General features: G+C 34.1%; 1 protein-coding gene across 1 annotated transcript in view; it reads right to left on the minus strand.

The window, feature by feature from the left end:
• Positions 1-8088: 8088 nt before the first annotated feature.
• Positions 8089-13715, minus strand: part of MS3_00009529 (uncharacterized protein) — a 51855-nt gene continuing 46228 nt past the window's right edge. The window contains exons 2-3 of the mRNA XM_012945111.3: positions 12299-12486; positions 8089-9633 (exon numbers count right to left, since the gene is read on the minus strand). Coding sequence (XP_012800565.3) covers positions 9269-9633; positions 12299-12486 — 553 coding nt within the window. The 3' untranslated portion in view covers positions 8089-9268. The remainder of the gene's footprint in view (positions 9634-12298; positions 12487-13715) is intronic.

Genomic DNA, 13715 nt, shown 5'->3' on the forward strand with positions numbered 1-13715 from the left:
TTAAGATCAGATGGCAGCTAGTATTCACCTACAATAATTGGATGGGTGAAATAACTGTTTGACATACTGAAGCTCACAAGATTAGACTAACAGCATGTCATATTTATAAAAGTAGTTATCCCATATCTACACTTCCAATGCCTGAACGTTCCATACTACATATCTTTAAATTATGCAGTGATACCAACTAGTTTTTTTGTGACCGTTGTTCTTGTAATGCAACCATTATATAATTAAGGTAGATATTTAGAAAAGAGAACCAATTCACTGTTCCCATGAAAAACCTACAGTTAAAGTCATTTATTTTGAGAAAGGATATCTGATAAATATTTATTCTTTTTAGCTCATGTTGCCAAATCGTATTCCCTTTAAGGCATTTTCAATGTGGGTAGGTTTTAAAACTTTCAGATATGTGATTAAATAAATGATAAACTAGTTCAACACAGTTAGTCAGTTAAAACAAGTACAAAACAAGTAATCTATTGAAGTTATTCGATAGCTTGAAAAATACGTAATCCAGAGTTCTAAATAGGTTGCCAATTTTTTCAATTTATTTGTGTTTAACGTAGTTTAAGCTAACAGTAAGATCTATAGACGTATATTACAAATTGTTTTAAACGTTTAGTATATTCTTAGATCATTTTAAAAGGGCGTAATGTATGTGTGGTCGATGATACTCTGTATTACATGATATAAGACATACATATTATTAGGGTTAAAAGTGTTTTAATTGGTATTTAGGGCATTTTGAGGATTAGTAATTTATTAGCAACTTCAGCATACGCGCGATGTTGTAGATGACTTGTTAGTATATTATACACCATTTGCCAGTTATTATCTGATTTTTTCGAAAAAATATTATGGAGAATATACAGAAAAGACAAGTTTTCATTCAGACGGTTTATTTATCGACTAGTCATTATTATAAATGATAATAATGACTAGTCAAACTGACGTTCTAGTTTTCAACAATTAAATTATCTACCAAGTTATTTCAACGTAAGATAACCTCTGCTAACCATTTTGGTGAGCTTTGAATTTGGGCCGTTTTAATGTTATTCATCATAAAATATTTATATTTATTATAATATCATAATCTGAGTCCTTTCTAACATATTTTTACTCCAGTAAGCTACTCATTGAAGATTCCATTTTAACAAGAAAAAAAGAAAATCGAAATTAATGAAAACAAACATTTCTTGTTAATAAACAATTTGACATGTAGGAATAAAACTAAAATCTCCTCCTGGAGTCCCTCCGGGGGCCACTGCCGGTCCCAAGCCCGGATAAAGGAGGAGGGTTGGGCATGGGGTTAGTGACCCCTTCACGTAGAAAACTAACTCGCTAAAAAACGCCAAACAGAAAAAATTATCCAACCCTCTAAACTCTGCCCTGAGAGTCAGGAGGTCTTCATTTAGAAGAGTTATTACGCCTCATGATGAAAACCGGGTTCCTTCGGAAGTCACGACGACGATGCCCCTTCTGACAACCAAAGCATCCATTAATTTAGGTACGTGGGATGCTTGTACAACGTGGGAGACCGGGAGAGCAACTGGAAGGGGATCAAAGAGGCAATCACTTCAACATGTCATGAGGTCCTGGGTCACAAGAAGCACCATCACGAAGAATGGATCACTGTTGATACACTGGATAAGATTCAAGAAAGAAGGAACAAGAAGGCAGCAATTAATACCAGTCGAACAAGAGCAGAAAAAGCCAAGGCACAAGCTGAATACACAGAAGTATACAAACAAGTGAAGTGGAGCATCAGAACCGACAAATGTAAATATGTGGAAGATTTAGCAACGGCGGCGGAAAAGGCTGCAAGAGAAGGAAACATGAGACAACTGTATGACACAACAAAGAAACTCGCTGGAAATTATCGTAAACCAGAACGACCAGTGAAAACCAAGGAAGGTGAAGTAATCACCAACATCGAAGAACAACGAAACAGGTGGGTAGAACACTTCAAAGAACTCTTGAATCGACCAGCCCCACTGAACCCACCCAACATCGAAGTAGCATCCACGGACCGCCCAATGAATGTTGGCCCATAAACAATTGAAGAAATCAGCATGGCCATCAGACAACTCAAGAGTGGCAAAGCAGCAGGACCAAACAACACTCCAGCAGAGGCACTGAAGGCAGACGTAGCGTCAAGTGCAAGGATACTCCACATTCTCTTCAATAAGATTTGGGATGAGGAAGAAGTACCAACAGACTGGAAAGGACTTCTGGTCGAAATACCGAAGAAAAGCGATCTCAGCAACTGTGATAACTACAGGGGCATCACTCTTCTCTCAATACCGGGAAAAGTCTTCAACAGGGTATTGTTAAACAGGATGAAGGACTCTGTAGACGTCCAACTTCGAGACCAACAGGCTGGATTCCGTAAGGATAGATCGTGTACAGACCAAATCGCAACTCTATGGATCATTGTGTAACAATCAATTGAATGGAATTCATCACTCTACATCAACTTCATTGACTACGAAAAAGCATTTGATATCGTGGATAGGACAACACTATGGAAGCTTCTTCGACGCTACGGCGTGCCTGAGAAGATAGTCAATATCATACGGAATTCCTATGATGGATTAAACTGCAAAATCGTGCATGGAGGACAATTGACAGACTCGTTCGAGGTAAAGACCAGTGTCAGGCAAAGTTGCTTACTCTCACCCTTTCTCGTTCTCCTGGTGATCGACTGGATCATAAAGACGTCAATATCTGAAGGGAAACGCGGGATACAGTGGACATTTAGGATGCAGCTGGACGATCTAGACTTCGCAGATGATCTGGCTCTTCTATCGCACACACAACAACAAATGCAGGAGAAGACGACCAGTGTAGCAGCAGCCTCAGAAGCATTAGGTCTCAATATACACATAGGGAAAAGCAAGATTCTCCGATACAACACAGCATGCATCAATCCAATCACAATTGACGGATAAGATTTGGAAGACGTAAAATCCTTCACATATCTGGACAGCATCAATGATGAACATGATGGATCTGATGCAGATGTGAAGGCGCGGATCGGTAAAGCAAGAGCAGTATATTTACAACTGAAGGACATCTGCAACTAAAAAAAAATGGCAACCAACACCAAGGTCAGAATTCTCAATACAAATGTCAAAACAGTTCTACTGTATGTAGCGCAAACTTGGAGAACTACGAAAGCCATCATCTAGAAGATATAGGTGTTCATTAACAGTTGTCTACGCAAAATACTTCAGATTCGTTGGCTGGACATTAGTAGCAACAACGTACTGTGGGAGAGAACAAACCAGATCGCAGTGGAGGAAGAAATCAGGAAGAAGCACTGGAAGTGGATAGGATACACTTTGAGGAAAGCACTCAACTGAATCACAAGACAAGCCCTCAATTGGTATCCTTGATGTTAAAGGAGGAGAGGAAGACCAGAGAACACATTACACCGGGAAATGGAGATAGACATGAGAAGAGTGGACCAAAATTGGATGGAATTAGAAAAAAAGGCCCAAGACAGAGTGGGTTGGAGAGGGCTGGTTGGCGGTCTATGCTCCATTGGGAGTAACAGGCGTAAGTAAGTAAGTAATAAAACTAAAGGGAATTCAGCGAAGAAAATTTTCAAAGAAAGATGAATAGTGGCTAGCAGTGGAATACAAGACGTGCGTTTCGTCCTATTTGAGACTCGTCAGCTGGATATACATGCATCTCCGAGTTGATGTTCACTCTATAATTCCACTGCTAGCCAATATCCCTCTTTGCTTATAAATCTTATGACTTCAGGCAATATCGAGGCAATCCTCACAGGATGCACATATGCCGACATGAGACTGATCAATTGTAGTCTTAGATAACAATGGGAAGATACAAGTAAATAACACCAAGTGACGAAAATTTTCTTTTCGACGAAATCATTTACTTAAGCTATAGAATCGTAGGTATAGCTATATGGAAAATGTATGTCTATAGACGGATAGAAAAGGTTACATTGTGTTGAGGCTAATGTCCTCAATATCTGACTCCAATAAATAATATCCCGTAACTGAGTATTTTAGGTAGGCTTAATCTCCTAGTAGAATTGCGAATTTACTCGAGATTATTGAGAAGCCTGAACACCAGTTATAGAGATAGTTTATTGTTAATGATTAATAAAAATCCACAAACGTACGGTGAGCAAGCACACGATGAAACAGAGTGAGTGAGAGAGTCTGTTTAAAATCCGTATATATTTTTGAGAGTTAATTGGGTGTGGATAAATTATCGATTATCTGCACATTGAAACCAATAGGAGGATAGCTTAAGAGTTAGTATACAGACATGCATTCGATCATACACACCGAAATTAACATCGTGAATTAAGAGTCTGAGTTACAATGAATAGACAGATGATACAGTGGCCAAATGGGCTTGCCACAATTGTAAATATATTATTATAAAATGAGTTTTTTCTTCACATCTGTTAACTGGACAACTATCTGACCCACAAATCATTTTCTTCCTTACCCCTTGATTAGTACGTAACCTCATTTGATATTTAATTTATAGTCAAGTTATAATGCAACCTTTTCTATCCGTCTATAATCATATATTTTCCATATAACTATATACATGAATATACAGCTTAAGCAAATGATTTCGTCAAGGTACTTTTCTTCACTAAATTCTCTTTTATGTATTTATTAAATAAAACTAACTTTCAAATATTTAACCAAATAAATTCAAATAATCTTGAATAATTGCGATATTCAGCGAGTTAGTTTTCTATGGAATGGGATCGATAACCCCATGCCCAACCATCCTCCTTGGGACCGGTGGTAGCCCCGGAGGGGTTCCAGGGGGAGTTTTAAATGATTTGAATAATTTTTTCTGATTAGCGTTAAATAGATAAATAAATAAGAACAAAATTAGATATAAATTTATTTTTGTTACCATCTTAATCATGTACTCGTACATTATTAATCAAAATAGGAAAAATTAATATTTATTACTGATTAATAGGAATCAAATCAATAAAATTCTAATCATCATATTTCATTTAACCTAATCATATTTACTCTAATTCATTATAAAATAATAATCTATAATTTGACTAGAAAATAATTAAATTATGAATCTAAAAAATGTACATTTAGTAGTCTACATGTACATTAAATTATAGATATTACTTGTATGTTTTTAAGTAATGGATTTTTATTCAATCTGACCAATCTGACCAGTTATTAGCACACATAGAGTTGTAATAATAGTAAGAATTTTACTAATAAAAGCGATTATTTGGCACTAACGAATATATTCACTAATACTAATGATTATACATATTAATTATAGAAATCATGAGTCAACTGAAGCTAGACCACCATGGAAAACCTGGAAGCATTGGACGGCCGTTTCGTCCTAGTATGGGACTCGTGGGGTGCGGGATCGTGGATGAGCACTGCTGAGGAGTCCCATACTAGGACGAAACGGCCGTCCAGTGCTTCCAGGTTTTCCATGGTGGTCTAGTTTCAATTGACTCATGATTTCAGTCTGTGAAATTTCTAAAATCTCGACAAACCCCTTCTGATATTAATAATAATTTATGTATGTAAATACAAATTGTGAAAGTATAACAGAAGAATATACACCACTATTGGAAGATGACTGACAAAAAATAAAGACAATCATATATGAGTTGAACAGATATATTCTGATAGAAGATTTATAAAAGACGTTTTGTCATTTGATACAAGATGGTAGTTGGAGGTAGTCAACAGGAAACTCTGAACCTAGGTTTCATGGAACTTGGCACTTATCAGCAAGTTGTACCTGTAATCTTGAGGGAACTGATACTCCTTGACGAATTCGATTCCTTATCATCCAGCTTCACAGTCAGAGACATTATCACTGAGCTACCCGAGTCGCGATTGACTTCCTGTAGGAATGAAATGTGTTTACAATCGATTGATTACTAGGTGGTGATCAATTTCATGTATGTCAGGTCCTTTTGAGTGCAGTTCGAATCATATCGATGCATGCAAAATGTATCATCAAAGATAATGTTATTTTAAAAGGTAGTATTATCAGCCTAATACAAATTGTGATAATCATGAATCCTGTAAAAAAGAGTTATTAAGTGTAATGAAAATTGTAATTTACGTAAAATACTCAAGTACTTTAGGAAATTTAGAATGTTGTGAAATGATGTAAATTTTACAATAGATGTAACATATTTCCTGTGGAAGTGGTGTGTTTATATTAAATGACATCTAGCTCACGATGAAAACATTAATTTTAATTCATTTCCAAATATATTTCAATAATAGATGTCTGACATTCATAAAACTAAGACGTTTTAACACATCAAACTTGTGGCATACTACTCGTTTTACTTCTTTCATTGTCATTTGAAAGAATTCGTGCTCACTTTCTGTCTGTTTTAAATAGTCTCCTGATGCGTTTGGTTAACTTCTTTCCTTTAAATTCCACTAAGTGTCTGAATCAAGGTTTTCTATAATATTTGTGCTTGAATTTCGCTTTGAAGTTATGAGATGGTGGCGAAATGGAAACATGTGAAGATTTTGAATAGAGGCAATTCCAAGAACACCAGAGAATTTTTAGAAGCTTGACACTCACGTCAATCAGCAATAAACAAGCACATTGAAATCGATACAATTTATCAACCAACCAGGAAAGTTATGCACACACATAGGAACAGAAATCAAACCTCTGGGAGATAAAATCAAAACAATGATAGGTTTAAGGTCAACAATAACCAATCAAAATCGAGGTCTACAGAACAAGTTGTGAACATGTGGAGAAATTCGAACACTTCACTTCTAACTGAAGTCTGTGTCGAGGACGTCGTTCAGAATAACAATGAAAGGTACACGACCAAACTATCCATCTCAGAAAACAAAACTCCATCAAAAGTTTTGACGTTATCTACTTCAGCGTGATAGGAACGTTCAGAATCGTTGAATTGTGAAACGTAATAGAGAACTTTTTAAGTCAACTCAAAGGCTAACTTTTTCGGTGTAATTTAAGGCTCGTTATTTCTGCTAAAAATGGTGTAATGTACACGCTAACAAATTAAAATATCGAATACCCTTAGGTTGCTTTAGCAGACATAATATACGATTCAATAGACTATTTTTTAGTAAACTTAAATTCCAGACAATCTTATATGAATAATATCATTTAGAAAATCCGAAAGACTTTTATGACCGAAGTTAAGGGCTCAGTCAGAATAAAATTTCAATCCAGAGATATAAAGTTTTTCTCAATCAGTTTATTGTTTAGATGATTCGGAGTGTAACTCGTTCAACTCCGTACCCATCAGTTAGATGTAGGTACACCCTAATATTGATGTACACAGTGTCTCATTAAATCCTAAGTATAAGCAGTCGATAAGTAGATACCCTAAATAATAATTTACAATATAAACCAGATTATAAGTTTAATTAACACTTGACAATGAATTATGTACATAACCTTTCATTACTTCATAAGTAAGAAGAATTAACATTAGGCACATATTCTACAAATTAAACTTTACTCCGAAATTGTTACAATTACAAAGAAGTGGTGTTACACTGAATGATCAACTTCTCTTATCAATAATTTCAACTTTAGAGTCTGAACTTCAGCTACTGATCAAAATAAATTACTTCGATCTTTGAATCATTCTGACAGTTTACACTTTTATTTCACTACAAATTACCAATATAAATAAGCATCACATGAAATCTATCAGAGACATCCATTGATCTCATGTAATACAACATTCATAGAACTTAAGCGTTTGGTCTGCATTATTAACTTCACAAATCATAATCAATTTGATTAAATCTTTCAGCATATTCAAAAATTCCAAACTAGTATACATTTAAAAAGTCTTTGATTATAAAACGATTAAAATTTACTATTTCAGTTTTAGAAACTGTTAATCTGATTTACATATGGTTGTTATGTCAACGATTATCAAAATTTTGCAAAATAGTTTTTCTTATTTCAAAAAACCGAGCCTTTTGCCTAGGGATGAACATGAAGAGAATATTCTGGATAGTGTAAAAGAAAGATGATATACAAATAATAAGGTAACTTTATTAAGTTATCTGTTCTCATAAAAATATAACTTGTTTGAAGCAAGGAAACGTCCGTTTTCTAATCATGGAAATATCACAGGTACACTGTAAATCTAATTGATACAGTTAATCTAGCATCTTAAAAGATAGACAATCATAGTAAATATTGTCATGAAGATAACTGACTGAAGACTATAGAATTTAAATCCATATTCGTAATTAGTCTACCTTCGTGTTGATAGTAACTCTGACCAAGCTTTGAGTGTTGAAAATCTTGAGGAAGTATTTAAATTGAGGAGCATATATATATTTGATACTGGGATCCTAAAATTCCTTATGCAACTGAAAATTTTGTTACTGAAGTTTAGAGACTTAGCAACAGCTTGATACTCGTAACGTAATATCAAGAGGAGCCATGGAATTTTCCTAAAATGTTTTTAAACTTTGAAGGTATTTAAAAGAGTTTCACCTGTAAATAACGACTACATTCTTTGAGAAGACTTCATATTCAGTAGTTTTCCTGTGATGTAATAATCCAATCTCAATAAATGTCGGATCCCACCTATGTAAATGCTCTATACTATTTCATTTACAGATCCGATATTCATGGGGATTTCTGTTTGATGAAGCATAAATCCTCGACAAACCTCCCTTACATTTTAATGACAAGCGACAACAAGTAGTAGAAAATGTCCAGGGAGCCCCACTAAACACGTGCAGAGATACAGTTATGAAATTGGCTTTGATATGTTTCCCGATGGTATAAAGAAAATATTTGAAAATATTGTTTCTTAAAACGAATAAAAGAGTTTGATACAAATATCTATCAATATATATAATATTCTTATATAACAGCAGACAACCAGAAAAGTATATGCTTGTGTTATTTATTATCAGAAAATTCTTGATATGTCAAATATTTCAAAAGAGAAAGAATGTGAAAGGTTGGTAAAAAAATATCTAGAAAAAAATCTGAACTGATTATTTTATCTCTAAGATTTATAACTACTCACCAAAATTGTAGTAGTATATTAACATAATTGTTCAGTGATCACAGAAACATATTTTCATCTCTATATTTGTAATTAAAACAAGAAAAAATCAAAACGCCCACAACTGAAAGAATGGTACAAGGTATAACAGGGAGAGACAGGTAATCCATCATTTTGCGAGTACAAAACCGTAATGAGGAAAAATATTAAGATAACAATTAATTAACGGTCCACCGATAATTGCCTTGATGTTGTATGAGATGAGTTCTCAACTATTCTAGATGTATCTTCACCTGTTCGACTCGTCGTTGATGGCCTTTGCAAACACGTTGACGAATAAGTCGGTGGAGGTGTGGATAAAGGACTAGCAAGTGCTTGGGAACTGCGATTATGAGCAACTAAATCGGGTTGACTGTGGATAGTAAGACGTAAAGCTGATTGACCATTTGAATTAACTGAATAAAAAGAAAGTGGAGTTGGCGGAGGTGGAGCTTCATCATTCGCTGGTGGCCCAGTATTTAAACATTCTTCGTAGTTTGGTAATTTGGGCAAAGCAGATGGTGGGATGAAGTCAAACATTGGCATAGCTATGGAGATAAAGGAGAAAGTAAAAAGCGATTGGATTTTATTTCTCAATTAATAATGATGAACTGATCAAATTTGATATATATATATTACTTAACTATATACGCCTGTTACTCCTAATGGGGCATAGGCCGCCGACCAGCCCTCTCCAACCCACTCTGTCTTGGGCCTTCCTTTCCAGTTCTATCCAATTTTTGTTCATTATTTTCATGTCTGTCTCCATTTCCCGGTGTAATGTGTTCTCTGGTCTTCCTCTTTTCCCTTGGCCTTGAGGATACCAACTGAGGGCTTGTCTTGTGATTCAGTTGGGTGTTTTCCTCAATGTGTGTCCTATCCACTTCTAGTGCTTCTTCCTGATTTCTTCCTCCACTGCGATCTGGTTTGTTCTCTCCCACAGTAGGTTGTTGCTAATAGTGTCTGGCAAACGGATCCGAAGTATTTTGTGTAGACAACTGTTAATAAACACTTGTATCTTCTAGATGATGGCTTTCGCAGTTGTACAAGTTTCCGTTCTATACAGTAGAAGTTTTGACATTTGTATTGAAAATTCTGACTTTGTTGTTGTTTGGCAATTGTCTTCATTTACATATGTTCTCCAATTGTAAATATGTTGCTCTTGCTTTTCCGATCTGCGCCTTCACATCTGCATCAGATCTACTGTGTTCATCAATCATGCTGGCCAGATATTTACAAATTTTCTCCATCAATTTTTATTGGATTGGTGCATGCTGGATTGTATCGGAGAATGTTGCTTTTCCCTTTGTGCATGTTGAAACCTACTGCTTCTGAGGCTGCAGCTACACTGGTCGTCTCCTCCTGCATTTGTTGTTGTTTGTGCGATAGAAGATCCAGATAATCAGTGAAGTCTAGATTGTTCAGCTGCATCCTCTCTGTCCACTGTATACCATACTCCCCGCCCCCATATTTTGACTTCTCCGCCTGGAGCCCCTCTCTGGCTACTACCAGTCCCAAGCCCTGATAAAGGGGGAGGGTTGGGCATGGGGTTATCGACTCTACCCCTTAGAACACTAACTCACTAAAAATACGCTAACCAGAAATATACATATAATTCACTGGTATCTCGTTTCATTATTGAAATGTTTCACTTTATACAGTTACAGTGAATGGACAATTTCTTTTACAGAAGTGTTACATAAATAAATATCTAGGTAACACATGATAACCACTAGAACGCATTTCCATAATGAATAATATCTACTTAAATACCAAGAAAAAAGATTATTGATCAGAAAATTCAGTTTTATATATACTATATTAACATATAATACATAAACATATCCTATACAAACCTATGTAGCGCCTAATGACAACGATTTTAATGTTTGAATAGTATAGCTTGTAAATTCTTTTCGATAAACAAAAAAATATTATGTAACACAATAGTGAATATTTAACTCTTAGCTATTGATATTCATTCATTCATAAAAATGAAATGTTCACCGATTGTGTTTTAACTATATAACTACAGTGTATTAAACAAATAAAAAAAGATAATGAATTTGCCGTAAATTCAACGATTCTTGTAAATCATTATTTTGGATGTATCATGATAGAATCTGATGAAGATCATTTGCACAGTTATGTGAATTTTTAAACTGTTAGAAAAAATAATGGCTATCAAAACATGAGATAGTTGTCTGCGAAGTTACACTCGAAACAAATAAACAAAATTCTGTCGCTTTTTAATGGTATGCTTCATGTAACCTAACTAAAACATCCTTATATACAATCAAAGTCTGCATAATCATTTTTGATTGTGAGTAATCACAGTTCAAGTATAAAAAGTTATTCAATTTACCCAGAAAACTAGTGATACAAAAAGTGATCTATTCTATAATATTTCATTTCAAGAATAATGCAAGTTATTTTTTGATAACATTTGGAATTCAAAGGGTTATTCTTCTGTTTTAATTATCATATTTCATTTCACTCATGTGAATTAACTGTATTTAATCTTCAGTCTTATGCTATCAAATTCTAGCTCCCCTTTATCAGATTGTTTTTATCTTACGCCTATGTTATTATCAAATTTTATCAATTATTTTCATTATGAAACATAAGTGCATAATATATGTGTTTACTTAGTTGTCTTGTCATTTCTCATCCCGTGTTTCTCTTATAAATCCTTTCACACATGCTGCTCCTCATACTTATCCAGCATACAAGATACCTACAAGCTAGATGAAAATCTGTAAAAGATTGAATGTTACAAATTATATGCTAAAATGAAATCCACTGTGATTAACTCTGTTGACTACTCATAAGTAGACAGATTATTTCAACATCATCTGTTAAGAATTATAAGAATAGGGCAACCTCATTTAAACTTAAAAATCGTTTCAAATATTAATATTTCCCAAAATATATGGGACGTAAATGGTCTCTTTCGTACAAGAGATTATTGTTTAATACTATACAATGAAATACAGGATACATGTTCTATAATATTTGAGGCTTGTCAGATAGATTGACTTGGATGAAACAATTGTGAGTGCTCAAATTCATGAATAGTTGCCCCAATTATTCAGTAAAAGACTACTGTTTGCTAATCTAAAGGTTGTGTTCTTCTCTATTAAAGAAAAAGCATAGTTTACCAAAGAATACGGAAAACAACACCTACTGTATGCTAGGGAACAAGAAACTCACGGTACTCTCCAGGCATTCTGGCTGCACGAAATGCATCATCTGACTGTCTGTGAATATTCTCATTTGAACTAAAAAGCCAACAACGACAGCAAGAACAATATCGATCACACTTATGCCATGGAAGACACAAAAGTAATAGGAATAAAACAAGTAATATAGCCAACACACCTAAGGTAGCTCCAGTTGCCCTGAAAAACATGTAAAAAGAAGAAAAATGTAGTAGAAAATGTGTATAAGTTATTTTGCACCGATATTCTTCCCTTAAATATTTCTATCTTCTTTAAAGTATATCAACACCAATTTATAGCTGTACGTTTATTGGCATGAATCTGTAACTAAAAAGTTGTATATTAGGTACGGAATACTCGTGAGTAGTTTGTTGCACATCCACTTCATTATATAGTGAATATATAATAAATTAAACCTTTAATCTCTAAATGAGTAGTAAAAGGTCCTCGTCAGTTCATAACTGTTAGAATAACTGGCTTGATATATATTAGTGCCATTTGTTTCAAGTTAGTTTATTGGAGACAATTGATAAAAGTTTTAGGTACAAGGTTTCATGCCATTCAAGGACTACTAATAAGATATGTGTTCAGTGTTAAAGACGATACTAATTACTAAGCAGTCGAAACCATATCACATAGTACATACTCTGAAGTTTTACTAAAGAATTATTAAATGAATAATCGATTACCTAAAATTTCGTATCGCAACAATTATGTGTTTTATTAAATTAACAAGGAATAGAGAAGAGAACAGAACATCAAATATTTGATTATATTCTTGTTGAAAACAGTAAAACAAAAATGATCACATATGAAGCATGAACTGAAGTACTAGGAAGAATGTGAAAATGTAACGTTGAAAGATAACTAACACTTTAACCAAACATTTACATTATTAGTGAAAATTCACATCCAATAAATCATCTATAAACCTACAATTTCGAATTATTTCACACATACACTAATATTAGACATTGACAGTTTTGTAATTACATTTTTAAATGATTAATTGAAACAATCATTAACTCTGCGAGTAATATAAACAAATTTAAATGAAAGTAATTTTGGAAATTAGCTTGAATATTCACAGTATTTAGAATATCATTTTGATATCAAGATCATTGATAAAATAGATTCCATGTTCATTTCAGTTTATGTTTAAAAAAATCGAGAAGATTTGAGTATTTTCTTCCCCAGTTTATGTAACATACAGATAATATCAATATCGTCTAAAATTGAGCTTCAATTGACTCATGATCTCAACTATAAAAATTACTATAATATCCATAAAACCCTTTCTGATACTAATCAACATATGCTCACTAGTGACTGGCTTCAAGAGGTATTTCATGCAGTTCTAGTGTGAAATAGTGACCAGTGGAGTTCAACCAGGTCTGTTGTGAGATAGC

The sequence above is a fragment of the Schistosoma haematobium genome, chromosome 1 (assembly GCF_000699445.3).
Source record: "Schistosoma haematobium chromosome 1, whole genome shotgun sequence".
NCBI lineage: Eukaryota > Metazoa > Platyhelminthes > Trematoda > Strigeidida > Schistosomatidae > Schistosoma > Schistosoma haematobium.